We start from the raw sequence: 18,145 nt of genomic DNA, 5'->3' as shown, positions 1-18,145 counted from the left end.
GAAGAAAAAAAAACTACTAAAATTATGAAGATAATGCTTAAAAAAATCATATGGCAATATTTCCAAAGGAAAAAAGCCAAGAAGAAAAAAATACAATTGCATTATTATTTTAATTAATTACATTTAATTATAACTCTCGTGGCGTGTGTACCATTCGTATAGCAGAGCTATATCATGTTATATAAATTAACTTTTCATTTTTCCGTATGTCTCTTTATTAAATCTGCTGACATCGATTTGAAAGAAAAATTAATGCCTGCAAAAAGAATAAAATATTTACTAAATTTAAAAAAAAATCAGCATAGCTTTATTTTCTAACGCTTTTTTATTTATTTACTATTATTTTTGTAATGAGATAAAATTACAAAAAAATAAACAGAATAGGTAAAACAGTTAAATATGACAACACATAATGTCAACTAGAACTTTCAATTATAAATTTTGGTTCAAATATAGGCTAATTAGTTTCAAAATCCAATAAATATTGAAACAAGTATTTATAAATTTAAACACATGGTGTCCTATGAACAGACGTCAATACTTTATCCTACATGCTAAATTAAACTAAAAGTTCTTCATTGCCCAAAATCTGATTCTCAATTGTATTCGATATATTTCACTTTTCAGATTGCTTCAATAATTCTCGATTTGAATTTTTGTAACTCATAAAATGTTAGACCTAGTGTAAATTCGATTACAACAATCAAACGCACATTAAAAAGACCATGAGTTCCTTTTTTTATTGTAAACTAAACTAAAAAAACTAAGCAAAATACTGCAATAAAATATGTCAGAAACGAATATCAGACTTGCATTCTGCATTTACATTGAAAATTTTGAGCATTTTATTTTAACAGTTTTAACAATTTAGAAGCTTTTTTGTTTTTTCTTATGTTTAATTTTATAGAATAAAGTATATTTTTGTTGTGTATTACTTCCTATGTACACTTGTATTACTTATTTTTGAATGGAAGTTTCAAAATCCTAACGACTAATTTTTTTGAACAGTTTGCAGCCAAAATATCAAATTTTTAACTATAAAACGTTATTTTTACAATGGTGATAATGTACTGGTATAAGTGCCAAATCTTTAAGTATTTGCGGACAAAGAAAATCTCACTTCTTCTTCTTAAAAACTCGTAAACATTTACTTTCTTATTGATATGTTATTTTGTTTTCCTCCAAGTTAGAAATTGAAAAAAAAATTCTCATTAGAGTTTTTGGTGCACTTTTTATCGATGTAATCAAATTTACAGTACGTTTAACATTTCATGAGACACAGGAAACTTTATTGAATAAAATTGTAAAACGTTGAAGCTCTGATAAGCGAATCAGACTTTAGACAATAGAAAGATTTTAGTCTAACTTGACGAACAGAATAACCCCGATAAGTGTTGATGTATATTCACAGGAAATCTTGTATATTTATTATTGGCTATTTTTTTTTTTTTTTGAAACATAAATTCAAGAATTCCAGACGACATTAGCTTCCAAAAATCTTCTATCCAGGTTGTGCAAATTTTTTATTTAGAATGGATGTTGCATCATGGTTGCACCAAATTGCCAAGATTTCTGCCTATAGTTTGCCTTCTTCAGGGCTAAGATATAATGTTGATATATATATATCCAACAGAGACGGTTATTAGTCAATAAGTCAATGGATAGTGTATGTGTTTAATTCTATTGTCAATGTCAATACATTTACATTTTATTTATTTTATCTTTTTAACTTGGAACAATCCCTAAAATATTATATTTTAAAGCAATATGCAGTTGTAAAAGTACTTGCAAATTAAAAATAAAAAATAAAAGTAATAGAAGAATAACATTCTGTTCAACTACTTTTCCAAACAAAAGGTTAAAAATTTTGTTTCGTAAAAATTACGAAAAGAAAATGATTACTAATTATTCAGAAATCGTGAGATGCGGTCTGGTGTGACCTAGGTTTCAGAAAAACATTTTTTTTATCGTGCCAACGTTTCGATCTTTATTGAGATCATCTTCAGGGCTCAAAGTGTTTGTCTTCTGTTTAATTGTGTCATTCTTGCGTGTCGTGAGAGTGCCTTTTCTGAAACCTACATCACACCAGACCGCATCTCACGATTTCTGAATAATTATCGATTAACGGTCACTAATCACAACACGCAGAAAATGATTACGTTATACTTAAACAGAAGTATTAAAATATGAATAATAGTACAAATTTAAACAAACCACAGCATATCGTTTCTCGCCTTTATTTTTTAAATTATATTTTCCGGTATCTTTTTAAGTTATTTCGCCTAATATATCAGATAGTTTAATTAATATCATTCAGATAGATAAACAAACATGTATTGGTTTGTTAATATTTATTTATTTTTTTTATTTTTTTTTTTCTTATTGGCCTTATGATCTTTGCATATTAGGCCATGACGAATTCTTATATACGTTGTTCATAATTGGGGGTTATCGGGAAAAAAGGGCCAGAGGCGACGGTGGGAATCGAACCCACGACCGCAGCGTGAGAGTCTCTCATGCTAACCACTCGGCTACCGCGGTCCCCAATATTTATTTATAAATAGATAATTTATAAATGAAATATTAAAAAAACTTTTGCTAGATTTCCTCAATTAGTACATTTTTGGATATTTATTGTTTTCTAGTTCTTAAGCTGTTTTAATTGTGATTTAGTAGTAAAAAATATTTATTGAATTAAATTCGGTGAGAGTGTATGTATATTTGTGTCTTGATTTATGGAAATTGATAAGTTCTCATTTTCATGTATGATTTTTTTTTCAAAACTGTCCACTTTAGAATATTTTGTCAATGAATTTTAACATACCTGACAGTAAAAATGTTATCTACTAAGTTAAAACGATATTTAATATATGCTAATTGATTTTAATTTTTCCATTTTTTTCAGGCCAGGAGGTCGCATCCTACTGGTACAGTGCGGTAAGGCAGTACAACTATTTCAAGGAACCCGACATCCTCCATGCGAACGTCAATGCAGGTAAATAATTTCGATTAGTACTTTTCTTCAAATTTTAAATAAATCAAATTTCACAGGTCATTTCACACAAATGGTCTGGGCGTCGACGCGAAAGTTCGGAGTCGGAAAAGCTGCCTCCAGGGCGGGTAAAATCCTCGTCGTCGCACATTACTGGCCCCCTGGAAACATTTCCGGCCAATTTCAGGAAAACGTTCTTCCTCCTCTACCAGAGACGGAAACCGACTCCGTATCGGGGAGCGACTCTTCGGCATCAAGGTCTACCGGGGAATACCCCACATAGTGCTGTATCACACATTTTTATATGTAAAGAAACGTCAAACAATCAGTACAAGACTTAACTTGCTGCTTTTGGCGCTTCGACTCAAAAGAAACAATTCCAAATATTCATAAGATTTAAGAAATATGACAGTTATTACAGTTTGTTTTTAAATTTAATAAGTGCTCGCGTCAATTGTTCTACCAAGAACAATCCAAAATGATACGAAAGGTTGCCAATTAGGTTTTAAACTTATAAAAGAAAACTGTATAAAAAAAGACAGTGATACGTATAAAGTGCTTTTTATACCACACTCATATAAAAAAGTTTTTACTTTTTTAACAAGTGGTGAATTATATTCTCTGAAAAATCGGCTTATTTAGTAAACAAAAGTGCTCACGCTTGGCAATCACACTAAAGGCAAAACGCCTTTTTCATGTCCATATTTCTTTTTTGGAAGTATGCAAAAGAAATTGATAAATATTAGTAAAAAAAATTGTTTGACTGGAAGAATGAATTTTCTTTAGACTAGGCTAAAAGCTTTTATCAATGACAAATTTTGAAAAGTTATTAGATAGATTAAAAAAATACCTCTTCATCATATTATGTTATAAAAATAAATTTAATAAATTGGAGAGAATTTTTTAAAAATAGATTTCCGACCATTACAAATAATTAAAAAATAATAATTTTAAATTACAAAATTTCAGTCTATTTGAAAATACACCAAGCATAAAATGATAAATAACTCAATAAAAATGATATATTTTATACCAATTACACTCATTATAATTCAAACATATTACATTAACATTGATCAATTTACGGACGGGAAAGATAGAAAAAATCCATTGTTCAGTAAAATCTTAAAACTATTGTGTCTCAACGTTATTTTTAAGGTAAGAAAATTTTTTTAAAATTGATATTCATTGCTAAACTGTTAATTTACAGTATGACAAAATAATCCGACAGATTTTCTAATGATTTCAATGGATTTGAATAAATTTGGGCTTCTATAAAAATTAAAAAGATTTATAAAAATTCGGAAGATTTCCTGTAAAGTATTTCAAGAAAGATTTTATTAAAAATATATTTGTAGCAGTTGGATAAAAATGGCCAGTTTTTTATTGAAAAATGTTATCAATAATTAATTATTTCAAGCTAAAATCAATTTAATGATATTTTTTAAGAATTACAAGTAATCTGGAGTTACTCAATGATCAAATCAATTTTAAGAGTAACTATCAACTAATATAACGAAAACAACACTCTTTAATAATTTTGTGTATTTTTCTTTTCATAAAAAAATAATAAAAATATAAGCAAACGTTATTTTGGAAGACAGTTTTTTGCAGAAAAGGCAAAACCGTTTGGAGTCTAAAAATACAATTTTTTCGTTATCAGCTTTGTTGTACAATTAATGCCGAAACACAACGTGGCAATTAGAATCACACGTCTTCCAAATTTAAGCATGTACGTGCACAATTAAAGTAATAGATCATACAGTTTTTAAAACTGTTTGAAAATAAAGAACCGTATTTTTTTTATTATTGGCCTGTTTGCAAATACACAGACGAGTACAAATTTTAAAAAATAAATCATTTCTGTTTTAGTTATTAATAGTGTTTTTTATTGTAGCTTGAGGTTTTATTTTGCTTGTTTTCTTTTTATGTACAAAACATAATAGAAATAAAAATTTTACAAAACTTTCTTTACTCCTAAGAAACATAGTCTTGTAAAAAAGAAAATTTTTACAATATTGGTTTCAATAGAAAATTTTATAATAAATTATTTTTAATAAGAATGCCATAATTACTTATAAGCAAGGGTTTGATTATACGATACAATTAAATTAAGAGTGACAATCACTTGATCTGACGCTCATAAACACTCATAAAAAATATATGCTCATTATGAAATGATGAAAAGGTATTTAATTATTGTTCTATATTATTATATATGTGAAATACTTTAATATATTTGAAAGAGCGGTTGCCCCAGGGTAAGAAAATAGAAAATACGGTTTATAGGAAAGAGTTGACGTTTAATTATATACGAGAATTAGTTTTTAAGGAACTAGATTTATACTAAAACAGCCTTATCGTTTAGAATATAGGGGATGATCATAATGATAAGACTAACGCCCGATGTCGGCCGAAAAAAAATCATGGTGATAGTTAATTCCAGAAAAAAAACATTCATGGAGGTTTTATTGGAGTCGAATAAAAAGTTTTCCTTGTTGGAAAATTTTGAAAATTGGTAATTTAAAAGTAAAAAAACTCTTTCATGATTGGTTTATTAGCAACTAAATTTTACGATAGCTCAATAAGAATTAAATTTAATATAATTTTGTTTTTTGAACATATTAAAGGTTAATCTTAATTATTAACGCAAAAACTTAGCATGTGATAATTAGTTCCTTAAGAACAATGCTAAATTAACGCTCATACGTAAATTTTCATTAAAAATTTTGTTTGAACGAGCAATTACATTAAAACACGAGGCTAATCAATGAGGCGTAATAATAACAGTAATGATTTTTTATTTAATTTTTAAACTAATTTTTTATATAGGGTGACCCTGATTTAAATAGTCGCAATCGTTCAATTTTATTTAGAGCATTATTTGAAATTAAAATCAGCATGGTTTATGTTTTGCTGCTCATAATGGATTTTTTTTTAAATTGCAAAACGATATACCCTGCATAAAAAAACAGTCCAATAGAGAAAACATCGCCTGCCTCTGCAGAAAACATGCTAAGCACAATTCTAATTGCTGCAGTATGCCAGAAAGGCTTGCCTTATATTAAATGCATATCACAAAAGCTTGTTAACGATTACTCTATTAATAAAGGTTATTTAGTAATATAGATGTATGATAATTGGAATTTGAAAAGAAAAAAAAACTAAAAAGAAAGAAAAATTCCAATTTTTTTAATAACATTAACCCGAACGTTTAGCAATTAAGAATATTTAGTCGAGTATGAAATAATATTTTTTGTAATTTTAATAACATTAATTGACAAAAAAAATATATAGAAATTGTAGAGCCTGCCAAAATGAAAACACCATTTTTACAACAAAAATAGAAAGACTTTCTGTATTTTAGAAATTTTAGCGTTAGAATTTTAAACAATTACCAATGAGCAAATGAACCAGAAGGTTCGTGTTTTCTAAACAAATGTTTACATTTAATATAAAGAGATTTTAAATTATTCCATTATTTAAATGTATTGAGGAAAAAATTGAATTGTTAAAACACATAAAGTTCGTATATTATATATGGAAAAAATTTGTAGTTTTTAATTGCTTGTGAATGTACATTCTAATCATTCAAACGATTGCTCATTCTAGTTGGTAACAAAAAAGAAAGAAAGTTTGTATTTTGTGTTTTTTATTTTTTATTTTTCCAGTTGCATTTTCTTTCCTAATAATTTGCTCGTATTGTTGTATAGGTAATGTATTTTAAGCCTAATTAAAAATATGTGATAGCCATAATTGGCCCTAACATGGTTTATAAGACGAATATTGTCGCCAAGTTAAGTTTGTCAAATGTTTTAATAGTTTATCGATGGTAAGTCTTTGAAAATGATATATTGTGTATTTAAATATTTTTTGACTGGAGAAATGTATAAGAAATGATAAATATATGAAGGTGTAGAAAATAATTTCTGTATTTTTTTTTAACTTTTCTTCTCCCCCTCCTCTCTCGCTCTCTCTCTCTCTCTCTCTCTCTCTCTCTCTCTTTCTCTCTCTCTCTCTCTCTCTCTCTTAGCTCTCTCTACTTCTCTCTCTCTCTCTCTCTCTCTCTCTCTCGCCTCCATTAATTCTCCTTTTCTGTAGATATTCTTTTTCTCATAAAGCTACTTTTGTCTTCTTTCTCTCCCCTTTACTTTCTTTCTTTTTCTTACTTTCATCACTTACTGTCTTCTCTCTTTTCCCCCTCTATTCCTCTTTCTTCGTTTTTGTCTTTCTTCCTTCATCATTCTCTCTTTGTTTTCTATCAATCTCTTTCTCTTTTTCTTTTTTGCTTTCTCTCTCTCCCTCTCTCTCTCTCTCTCTCTCTCTCTCTCTCTCTCTCTCTCTCTCTCTCTCCGTGTGTGTGTTTGTGTGTGTGTTTTTGGAGAGAAGACTGGAAGAAAATGATTCTAGTTAATACTGATTATATCTGGCATAAAAATGGCTCCAAACCGATATAGTTCAGGAGCTAGAATCTATTGAAATAAATCAAGGACTAAAATACATATAAGGCTATTGAACACTGTGTCAAGGATATTAAAAAGCTAGGTAGTTTGATTGCATCAATAAAAAGAGCATTTAAAACGTGTGGTGTGACCGTTAGTTGATGATTATTTGGAGATCGTGATATGCGCTCTGCTGTGATGTAGGTTTAGAAAAATTATTCAGAAATCGTGAGATGCGGTCTGGTGTGATGCAGGTTTCAGAAAAACATTTTCTTTATCGTGCCAACGTTTCGATCTTTACTGAGATCATCTTCATGGCCTGGGATTTATAAACATTTTAAATTTTACAAATACATGTAGGATGTAAAAAAAGTGAAGTTTTAGACTCAATCAAAGTATTTGTACTCACTCAAAGTGTTTGTTTTCTGTGTAGATGTGTCATTATAGTCTGTCGTATTGAGAGTGCCAGTGAGATATTGCTGTTTTATGTTTATATACTTTGGATTTTGAGGAGGTAGGGAAGAAAATTGAGATAGAAACACATTCTTATATGACAAGTCGGCTTCTTTTAGATGAAAGGAGCCGACAATGGGAAAAAATGGGTAATGATTCGGCCTGTTTATCCTTTCAGGATTATATAGACGGGATAATTACTTAGATTTTAAGTTCTTTTGATTTTACATACTGCTGTTTGTTTTGTTTGTTTTTTTTTTGTTTTTTTTTTACATACTGCTGCATGCTCCCCCTCTTCAGGAGTTATGCTTTAAAACTGCAAAAATAATAATTTAAATTTTTAATGATTAATTTTAATTATTTAAAACCCTATAGAATAGAGTAAGAATTACAATATTAAAAGGTCTTTTTATGTAAGCTATTGGGTAGAGAAAGTGCCACGAGCGGGATTCGACCCCACGACCTTCGGCTCGAAGTGGGTTCAAATCACGCTCGTGAGGCTAATTTTTTCATTTCAAAAGAAGTTATTTGGTCAATCAGACCGCGAAATATAAGGGATTATAAGATAATATAGTTTTATCATTATTTAGTGATTAGACAAACAATTACATTTTTTAATTATTGTGATTTAACTAATTAATAAATTATTTTGAAAAATTAAATACTGAGGAATGGTGAAATGTTATTAATTCAAATCGCATTCATTCCTTGGATAAAAACAAAAAGATTTCATTAAAAAATCATTTCTTTCACATTAGCTCTTAGAAAAACGGTTTCCAAAAATTTTCCCTTGGAGGCGCCGGGTATCGATCCCGGTACCTCTCACATGCTAAGCGAGCGCTCTACCATCTGAGCTACGCCCCCGGTTGAAATTAAAAAACGAAAGTGAACTCGTAACGTAAAAATCCAGGTCAGCATAAAATGTTTGTAAACAAGACGGCCGGCGTCGTTTTGCAACTTTTGATAATTGAAGAAAGAGAGGAAAGAAGAGGAGCCGGCCAGGAGAAAAAGTCACAAGAAGATTTTATAAAATTTAAAAAACTGTTAAGGCTTAAATTAGAAATTTCATGTTTTTTCTCATCACACACTAAATCGTTATTTAATGACAGCCTGTATGTTTTAATGTTAGAAAGAAACATGGATTTCTTGAGTCGGAATTATTCATTCCTATTCAATAATATGAAGTTCGGATGTTTGAGCTGTCAGCTGTTTTTAGCGTTTTAGTCGTTTTGATTTCCCAAATCAAGTCTGTTCGAATTCTGCCGTCGTCCCTGGCCCTTTTTTTCACGATACCCTTCTCCCAAGTACATTGAAACAGTCAACTCAACTACGTACTCTGGATAAGTTGCGAGTTCATAAGACCATTAAAAATAATAATAATATATACAAAAGAAAAAAAAAGGCCGAAAAAAAATCGGTTTTAAAAATTTTCCTTGGAGGCGCCGGGTATCGATCCCGGTACCTCTCACATGCTAAGCGAGCGCTCTACCATCTGAGCTACGCCCCCCGGTTGATCTTAAACACCGAAAATGAAATCAAATAACAAAAAATCCAGGTCAGCAGAAAACATTTGTGAACGAGTCAGCGGGAGTCGTTTCGCAACTGTTGATGTTGCGCAAGGGAAGACAGGAAAGAAACCGTACTGAAGTTCTTTATGAGACGGCGACTGAAAGTTGTTTATATGACAACGCCTAGTGTAATAAGACATATTTTTTGTTAAACATTAAATTTTAACTTTTTTCCTGTGGTGGCTTATATTTTTAGAAGAGGAGTCGGCCAGAGGGAAAAAAGAGAACTGTTTTTCATATTTGACATTGCAAATTTTATAAAATTTACACAACAGACCTGGCTGAAATTACAAATTTCATGTTTTCTCTCATCACACACTAAATCGTTATGTAATGACAGCCTGTGTATGTTTAATGTTAGAAAGAAACATTGCTTTCTTAAGTCGGAATTACTCATGTCCTATTGAATAATATGAAGTTCGGGTGTTTGTTGTTTTTAGTTTTTAATTTTTAATTATTATTTGGAGATTGTGGGATGCGATCTGGTGTGACGTAGGTTTAGAAATACATTTTCTTTATCGTGCCAACGTTTCGATCTTTATTGAGATCATCTTTAGGGCTTAAAGTGTTTGTTTTCTGTGTAGATGAGTCATTCTTTGTGTCGTTTTGACAGTTCCAGTGAGATATTAATGTTTTATGTTTTTACACTTTGGATTTTGAAGAGGTGGGGAAGGAAATTGGGACAGAAAACATTTTTTTTATATGTTTTGTATGATGTGATGATGATATATGTATGTTATCGATATTGAATTTGATTAATGATATTAGAGTAGCTGCGACTGAGTTTATTCGTGTCCGTTCTGTAAACGCGCTATACGCGCGTGTGCGTATCTTTTAAAAACCCCTAAGTTTTAAAATAAAACGTCAGCTGTATTTTCTCGAAATAACAAGTTAGAACAGTCCAACGCAAATAAAAGAGGCGGCCTGGGAATTCCGGTGAAAAGAAAAGTGGAAAAGATCTCATTTTCTCGGAAAAGGAAGCACCCTTGGATGCTTTATTATTTTCTGCCGGATGACCCTTTTTTATATCAATTTCCTTTATTGAAGAAACTGTCCTACTTAATAAAAGATTCTTCAATTAAGAAGAGAAAAAACAATAAAGAAAGAGAAACGAATTTTAAAACGAAATAATTGATGGTGGGGATTGACGTTACAAAATTAAATTCTAAGACGTTAGTTAAATCAGAAACTTCTTTATTTATCAATGCATTTTTGCTTTTTTATTTTAAACCAAGGGTTTTTTGTTTAACAATCTATCGTATTTATTGATACAAATAATGACTTTTATGTGGATATGTCTAAAATTATTACAAATGGGTATTGAAATTGTCATATACTCATTGCAGTTCATCCAAAAAAATAATTTCTACCTTGAACCACAAAAAATACCCAACGTAAAAGCGATTTTGTTGAAAAAAATTAACTGTGTCAGGTGTGGGGTTCGAACCCACGCTCCCAATCGGGAACCAGAGCTTAAATCTGGCGCCTTAGACCGCTCGGCCAACCTGACTCTTGCTCATACCCGCTTTAATCGTGGTACTTGCATACACTGCGCGAATAATATATATTTTTTTTAAATATTATTTAAACTAAATTACATTAAGTTGTAAAAATAAATGTTCACAGAAATCTAACGCGTTCATTTTTGCATGTTGAGCTTGATTAGGTGACTTTGAACACTAGTTTTTTGTGCCTTGTATTGCACAAATATTTCTTTTTCCTCTGTGTTAATATTTAGATATGTTTTAAATTAGTTCTTTTTTTATTTTAGATCAGGTATATAGGCAGGAAGCCTGAAGCCAGTCTTTTAATTTCTTTGTAAATACTGTATGTATTTTGTAAATAAATAAATAATAATTAATTAACTTAGTAATATAATAGTTTAATGTTGTCTAATAATTATTTTTATTTAGAGCTATTATTTATTTACTGTGATTTTTGCACGGGTACAATTTACAGGAGGTCTGGCCCGACAAAGCTTTTTGACTTTACCTACCAGCATGTTTCTATTTGTTTTTTTCATATGCAGAGTAATCAGTTATCAAACTGTACTGAAAAAAAAAAACCAGAAAACCTAGATCATCCCCATCTATTAATTGTTTGTAGATTTTCCTTCGGTATTTGTGTTATTTTTGGCATCCTTTGTGAAATAAAAAAATTAAAAAGTGAAGTACTTCCTGTCTTAACATCCAACTACCCGTTGACTGTCGTGGACAAGGTATCAGAAACACTTTACAATTTTTTTTCCAAATTAATCTCAAATAAAATCTCAATTTCATGCCAGAATTTGAACAATTTGGCAAAAATGAGTCAGACTCCTTAACTACTCAGCCACCCGCTCAACATGGCCTTTGTATAATTCTCTAAAACCATATTTTGCCTTTTTTTAAACACTTTCACTTTTAACTGAATATTGAATATGTTTTCCTAAATATGTTTTTTTTTAAATATCATTAAAATTCAATTACATTAAGTTTTAAAGATAAATGTTCACATAAATCTAGTGCGTTTGTTTTTGCATGTTCAGGTTGATTAGGTGACCTAGTAACATTAGCTTCTTGTGTCTCAGATTACACAAATAATAATTAATTTACTCAGTAATATAAAAGTTTAATATTGTCTAATAGTTATTTTTATTTGTAGATATTATTTATTTATTGTAATTTTTGTACAGGTGCCTTACATAACTTTTTGTCTTTAAATACCAGCATGTTTCTATTTATTGTTTTACATGCAGTTATCAAACTGAACTGAAAAAAACCCAGAAAACTTAGATCATCCCCATCAATTTATTGTTTGTAGATTTTCCTTCAGTATTTTGTTATTTTTGGCATCCTGTGTGAAGTAAAAATTAAAAAATTGAAGTAATTCCTGTCAAACAGGAGGACTTAACAACCAACTACCCATTGACTGTCATGGACAAGGTGTCAGAACCACTTTAAATTTTTTTCCAAATTAGCCTCAAATAAAACTCCTATTTTATGCCAGAATTTGAACAATTTGGCCAAAATGAGTCAGACTCCTTAACTACTCAGCCACTCACTCCACCTTTGTATGGCCTTTGTATAATTTTCTAAAACCATATTTTGCCTTTTTTAAAACACTCACTTGTTATTGGATATTGAATACGTTTTCCTCATTAATTATAGTGAATAAAAGAAATGATAGATTTAAGAAACAAATCTATATTTTGCTAAGGTTACTAGCCCAAAGAAAAAGATTTCATTAGTTAACTTAGGTCCAACAGAATTGTTTCTATTTTTATTTTTAGACATTGATATTAGTTAGTAACCATGTCATTAAATTTTAATGGTTGGGTAAGTACCACTGGCTACATCATAACAATGTTAGGCTTCAAAGTTTGGCAAAGTCAACCTAATATTTATTTTTGTGTTGATTAGTGACCGTTAATCGATATTTATTTAGAAATCATGAGATGCGGTCTAATATTTATTATTATCTTTCAACATTTTTTAAAAGCACATTTCCACTTTTAGAGCCTTAGGCTGTCATATAATCAACTTGGTATTTCATGAATATTTATAATCTTTGTGCTTGCCAATGCATAACAATCATGAAGAGTTAATCATTAAATTTTTTAGGCTTTAGAAATGTCCGTATGAATAAAATATGCAACAACTATTAACTCTAAAAACAATAACTAATAACTATACAATATGACTAACATATAATCAAGCAAAATTTTACGAATGAATTTTCCTAGGTTGATACATTCAATACAATTTTTATTTAATTCTTATGAGTGTGTTGTATACTCAATACAAGTTTTATGTTAAGTTCTTTTCTATACATTGGCCTCAAATGGCTTAACAGGAGTCCTCATACATTAAAAAGTAAATTAAAAACTAAAAAAATTTGCAATTAAAATAAAATCTTGGCCCTTTAGCATTATTGACGAGTCTGTTTTACCAAAATTCATTTAATCATTTAATTATTTAATTGATACATTTGCGTACCTATAAACTAATGCCTTTTTAATAACAATTTATTACATATTTATGATTAGATTAAATTTAAAGTGAACTCCTCTCAACCATCCCTTTCAATAAAAAAATTTCTAATTTTTTTTATGATAGCCTTAAATGAATATTCCTTTAGGGTACCTATCTCTGATTTTTATTTTGTATTGAAGCATTACTTTAATTTTCTTTATGTAAAGGCATTATGTAATAATCTGATTGTATGTTACTGTTTGATTGTTGTAATTAAATACAAATAAAAATGGCAGTAAAAAAATAATTGATATTTGTTAAAAAAGTCAAAAGCTCAATTTAAAAAAAAATATTTGTCATCAACATTTGTACATTTTATGAAATAATATTAATAAAGTGAACTTAATATGATATGGTTGTTGAAATCGTCAGCCAGAGTTCTGGCAGCTACCAAAATAGTCTTTCTTTAGATAATTTTAACAGAAAATCGCCTTAAGCTGTACAGTTTTGAAAACTGGAAAATCAGTAAGAAGGTTTAAAAAAAAATCAAACTGCTTGTATATTTTTTTAATTTTAAATCACAGTTAACAAATTACCAACCAATATTAACTAAAGAGTGAGAAACAAATAAAATGTTTTAAATTTGCACAAAATTTTGATGATTAACACTATTTAAAAAAGAAAATCAGCCGGACACTCCACAATATTTATTTTTGTAAGCAAAGGAGTTGTGTCAAATGTGATAAAACGCTGAATCTTTATTATTTTGAATAGCTGATTGCTCTCTTAAACTACTTCACCATTTTGCCAAATATAACCTTTGGTGCTTTTTTTCTTAATTATTTTTTTTTCTTATACATAATACAACAAAATAATAGTATTGTTTTGTTAATGAAAGGGCTTGACAGTTGAATATTTGCAATTTATATTGAAAAGTGTGCCTTTCTTTGCTAATAATTGAGTTAAAGCTGTTTTTAACGGATTTTATATTCTAATTATTTTGTATTTTGAATGAATTACAAATAAAAATATGTGTTAATAAAAAAAGAGAATTTTTTTGCTTTCTAAATATTTTATTCTAAAATTAATCTATCTGAAATGATCAAATCATCCACTGTATTTTTCCATTCCTTAGTTTATCTCTATGTACAATATTTCTTACTCTGGCCCTGTTTCTCTTGATCCTCAGTTCACCAAGAAAGATTATAATGGAAAGGATCAGACCGATGAAGTATATAGCGATTGCAATCGTCACAGACTCGAGTCTTACAAAAATGAAACCCTGCTTTAATGTGCATTTGGGCTTTTGCGGAAACCACCTCACTTGCCCATAATGTGACAGTCCATTTTCTTTCATCCATATGATCCTAATAAATCATACTATCAGACATGATTGTTTGTAATATTGTTACAATTTTGCTTACGCTTCATTGTATAGCTCTCTTAAATGCGAATGTTTCACAACATACTGTGTGACTAATAAAGACGGCATGGGTAAAATATAGCTCAATTTACATTTAAGCTCTTCATCAAAATATTTATCGATTGCGACATAGATCCAGAAGTATTCAGTACAAAATGCTACATTTTGTTTAATCATCTCTAACCCTTCTTGCAATGAATAAGTCTTTGTCATGTGCTTATCTATTTTTTCGTATATTTTCTTTGGTACGAAAGAATTTCTTACCTAGGAAAAAATAAATTTATTTTATAAATATTGATGCAATATCTAAGAAAATATACTTGTATATTTGTAAAATAGAAAGCATCAACTAGTGCCATTTTTATATCGCTTTTCACTAAATCGTCAATGTTTTTTATCGGCGTTGGGGCTGTCGAGAGGAGTGCATTTGTTGTTTCTCCATTGTATAATATTACCACTATAGTGCCCATTAGGAGCAAGAATAAGCATAATAACCTGGAGGACAAGTTGAATACTTCGATGGTCAAGCCTAAGAACAGTTGAAACTGAAGAAATTAAATTTAAAAAAAAAATTAAAACCAATTTTACCTTGTTGAGAAAATATACCAATCAACTGTAAAAAGCAGGCACTTATATTTTCCTTATGTTTCAAATCCTTTGATTTTTCATATTTGAGCATGATGAAAAGTGTAATCGATGCAACAATTATCAACAGAACTAAAGAGATCCAAACCCCAAGGCTTAAGGGTAGAAAAAGGGATTTGTACGTTCCCAAAATCCTTGGCTGGATGAATATAAACATAAACCTTAAAATAATCAATCAGTTTACTGAATAGTAAATCAATCTTTTGGAAGATAAAGTAAAAGACAAATTACTAAATAACTAATAATAGATAAATTCAATATTAAGGCAAAAACTAGTAATAAAGCATTTAAAAAATAATCTACACAAAAGCGTTATGGATACTCTTTTTTTCTTTTTTTTAAATATTATTGTTGAACTTGTTACTACTTTATGACTACGATTATAATTAAAATGTAATGAAAAAACTAGTAACAAGCTCAGTATTTAAAAAATAAATTGAAAAGAGCTATGCAGTCACTCTTTTGTATGTATTTTTTTAAAAATTGAGGTTGTTACTAGTTTTTGCCCTAGATTCAATTGTTTTATTATTATTATAATTTATTTTTATTACAATCTGTAATTATTATTTGCAATATGTAATTTGCGGATACATGAACTTATGTACAACTATTTACATTGAGGGGAGAAAATAATTAATGTTATCCTCCCTCTTCACTTTGTTTGTTTTTTTTTGTGTTTTTTTTTTTACAGTTTACTCGGAAAGGAGGTTGCGGGGCCATTTCCTCTGAAGACGCCTTATGGGGTTGTAGGGATGGGTTCTATCGGACAGGGCAAGACTATTTGGATGGTGGGAGAGTTTTTTGTGAAACATGGTAAATTTTTGGGGAATAAATTTTTGGATATAAGGAATTTGAAGGTCGTTGTGGAGGATAGCATTTGAGACATAATAAGGAGCATTGAGAACTTTAGATTGAAAGGATTGGAGACGTTGGATATTGGAAGGTTTAGCGGTTCCCCACAGTTCTATTCCGTACGTCCAAATCGGTTGTAGTAGTGTTTTGTAAATTGTAAGTTTGTTTTTTGTCGATAGTGCAGTAGACCATACCGTCTGTTAAGGTTGTCGTGTCAGTCGTGTATGTTGATTCCATGTTAGTCGTGAGTCTAGGTGGAACCCAAGGTAGCGAACGCAGTCAGATTTGGGGATTGGAACGTTGTTATAGTATATCGTGAGAGGAGGTTTGCTTCGGAGTGTAAATGTGACATGGACGCTCCTGCTTTCGTTTATCTTCATTTTCCATTGTCTACACCAATCTGCTATACATGAGATATATTCCTGCAGATCTTCCAAAGCAACCGCAGGATCAGAATTGGAGGATAGTACAGCTGTATCATCGGCGAAGGATGCAAATAGGGTGGTAGATTCAATTAAAATTTAAAGCAAAAACTATTCACAAGATCAATATTTAAAAAATACAAACAAACAAACGACCGAACAATATTTTTTTAAATTGTTTTCTCAAGATTAATAAATAATGCATTAGTATTTATTTAGTTTTACTAACCAGAATTCATGTGTAGTAATTACAGGGTCTACCACATTGAGTCTTTCAATCATGTATCTTGCTGCACCCATAGTCGTATTGACTTCTTTTCTTTCTACTTGACCTAATGCACCAGATAGGGAACCATTGGGCAGCTTTAAACCCCACCGGTCTGCAGTTATTAAAAATATGCTTTTTTTTTTAATAAACACACCACTAGGTGCTAATTGCTAAATACCTATAGTTGTACCATTTTGCAATATGAAGGTTTAGCTCATAGCCAAACCTGTTCGGCAGATCTTCTCCTTCGATATAAGTATGATTTTGCAACTCGGACAAAAACCGCTCGTAGTCATTCGTGTGGTAGATGTCCTGTGTGATCTAACAAATCGGTTATTATGCAATAATAAAATAGTTATTGTATACATACAAACATGGTTGATGTAATCGTCGTCCCATCGAGGGACCGGACGGTTGGAACTCTTTTTAGCTTAAGGACGGTGTTTGGTTTCCATGTTCCCAATCGCACAGTGTTAATGTCATAATCTCCCCTGCTCCTTTGTATATGGTAAAATGTGTTTTCTGAATTGACCATTGTCAAGTCGGCAGTAGAATCTAGAACAGCTCGATGCAGGGTATCAGAAACATGATCAGAGTAAATGAGAAATGTGTGCGAAGTATTGAAAAACCCCAGTCTAGACACCTGAAAATTCACTCTTACACACTTTGGCTTTTTTTCTTAATAGATAAATTTACCAAATTGAAAATTTTCTGGTTTTCCTTGCAATTTAGGTCTAAAAAAATCCCTACTTTATAATGGTGGCCTGTGATTGAAGTCAAGATATCTTTTTCTATCCCATATTGGCCATTTACGGTAAACAACTTTTCTCTATGGTTAACTAAAAAATACTCCACTGTTTGAACTGCTTCTGAAATTTAATCAGCTTATTAAAATAGTGTTTTTAAATGTTTTTCCTCTCATAAAAGCACCTTTCTTTGAACAAAGTAACAAATTTAATGCATAAGTGTTTTTCACTTCGAAAAAATCACTTATTAAACTGTGACTGACATCTAATGGATACACAGTGGCAATGTTGGCAAATAGAACTACAAATAACAGCTCCATGTCAAAAAAGGAAATGAACGTTCACCCTAAACTAAGAAAGTATGAAGAATTATTCATCAAA

At 30.1% G+C, this 18,145-nt stretch overlaps 2 protein-coding genes and 3 non-coding genes across 6 annotated transcripts in view; 1 reads left to right on the top strand and 4 right to left on the bottom strand.

Moving 5' to 3' along the window:
• The window catches only part of LOC106667780 (Golgi-associated plant pathogenesis-related protein 1-like), a 74,919-nt gene extending 70,013 nt beyond the window's left edge, over positions 1-4,906 (top strand). The window contains exons 4-5 of the mRNA XM_014395957.2: positions 2,906-2,995; positions 3,052-4,906. Coding sequence (XP_014251443.1) covers positions 2,906-2,995; positions 3,052-3,275 — 314 coding nt within the window. The 3' untranslated portion in view covers positions 3,276-4,906. The remainder of the gene's footprint in view (positions 1-2,905; positions 2,996-3,051) is intronic.
• Positions 4,907-8,678: 3,772 nt separating this feature from the next.
• Positions 8,679-8,751, bottom strand: Trnaa-agc. Its single transcript has one exon. It is a non-coding gene; the product is annotated as a tRNA-Ala (tRNA).
• Positions 8,752-9,321: 570 nt separating this feature from the next.
• Positions 9,322-9,394, bottom strand: Trnaa-agc. Its single transcript has one exon. It is a non-coding gene; the product is annotated as a tRNA-Ala (tRNA).
• Positions 9,395-10,881: 1,487 nt separating this feature from the next.
• On the bottom strand, positions 10,882-10,965 carry Trnal-uaa. The gene has a single exon. It is a non-coding gene; the product is annotated as a tRNA-Leu (tRNA).
• A 3,520-nt stretch (positions 10,966-14,485) lies between these two features.
• Positions 14,486-18,104, bottom strand: LOC106667769. 2 transcript variants are annotated; one of them, XM_014395938.1, is made up of 9 exons: positions 17,949-18,104; positions 17,715-17,887; positions 17,389-17,661; positions 17,197-17,339; positions 16,980-17,150; positions 15,420-15,637; positions 15,152-15,360; positions 14,833-15,095; positions 14,486-14,775 (listed from the first exon to the last, which is right to left on the bottom strand). In XM_014395938.1, the coding sequence occupies exons 1-9, from the start codon at positions 18,082-18,084 to the stop codon at positions 14,511-14,513; spliced, it is 1,851 nt and encodes a 616-aa protein (XP_014251424.1). In that variant the 5' UTR covers positions 18,085-18,104; the 3' UTR covers positions 14,486-14,510. The 2 variants fall into 2 exon arrangements, with proteins under 2 accessions (XP_014251424.1, XP_014251425.1); XM_014395939.1 differs by having other exon boundaries at positions 17,197-17,330.
• Positions 18,105-18,145: the final 41 nt, after the last annotated feature.

Source organism: Cimex lectularius, unplaced genomic scaffold, assembly GCF_000648675.2.
Source record: "Cimex lectularius strain Harlan isolate CLEC.00 unplaced genomic scaffold, Clec_2.1 scaffold87, whole genome shotgun sequence".
Lineage (NCBI taxonomy): Eukaryota > Metazoa > Arthropoda > Insecta > Hemiptera > Cimicidae > Cimex > Cimex lectularius.
The sequence above is the reverse complement of the archived record's forward strand: the minus strand, read 5'-3'. Positions and strand labels throughout refer to the sequence as shown.

Excerpts from the sequence above, each read along its gene's own strand:
- LOC106667769 (XM_014395938.1), bottom strand. The coding sequence starts at position 18,084 with ATGGAGCTGTTATTTGTAGTTCTATTTGCCAACATTGCCACTGTGTAT. Across the intron at positions 17,340-17,388 it reads CGATTACATCAACCATGTTT|ATCACACAGGACATCTACCA; the intron begins GTATGTATACAA and ends CCGATTTGTTAG. Across the intron at positions 15,096-15,151 it reads TCTATTTTACAAATATACAA|GTAAGAAATTCTTTCGTACC; the intron begins GTATATTTTCTT and ends ATTTTTTCCTAG.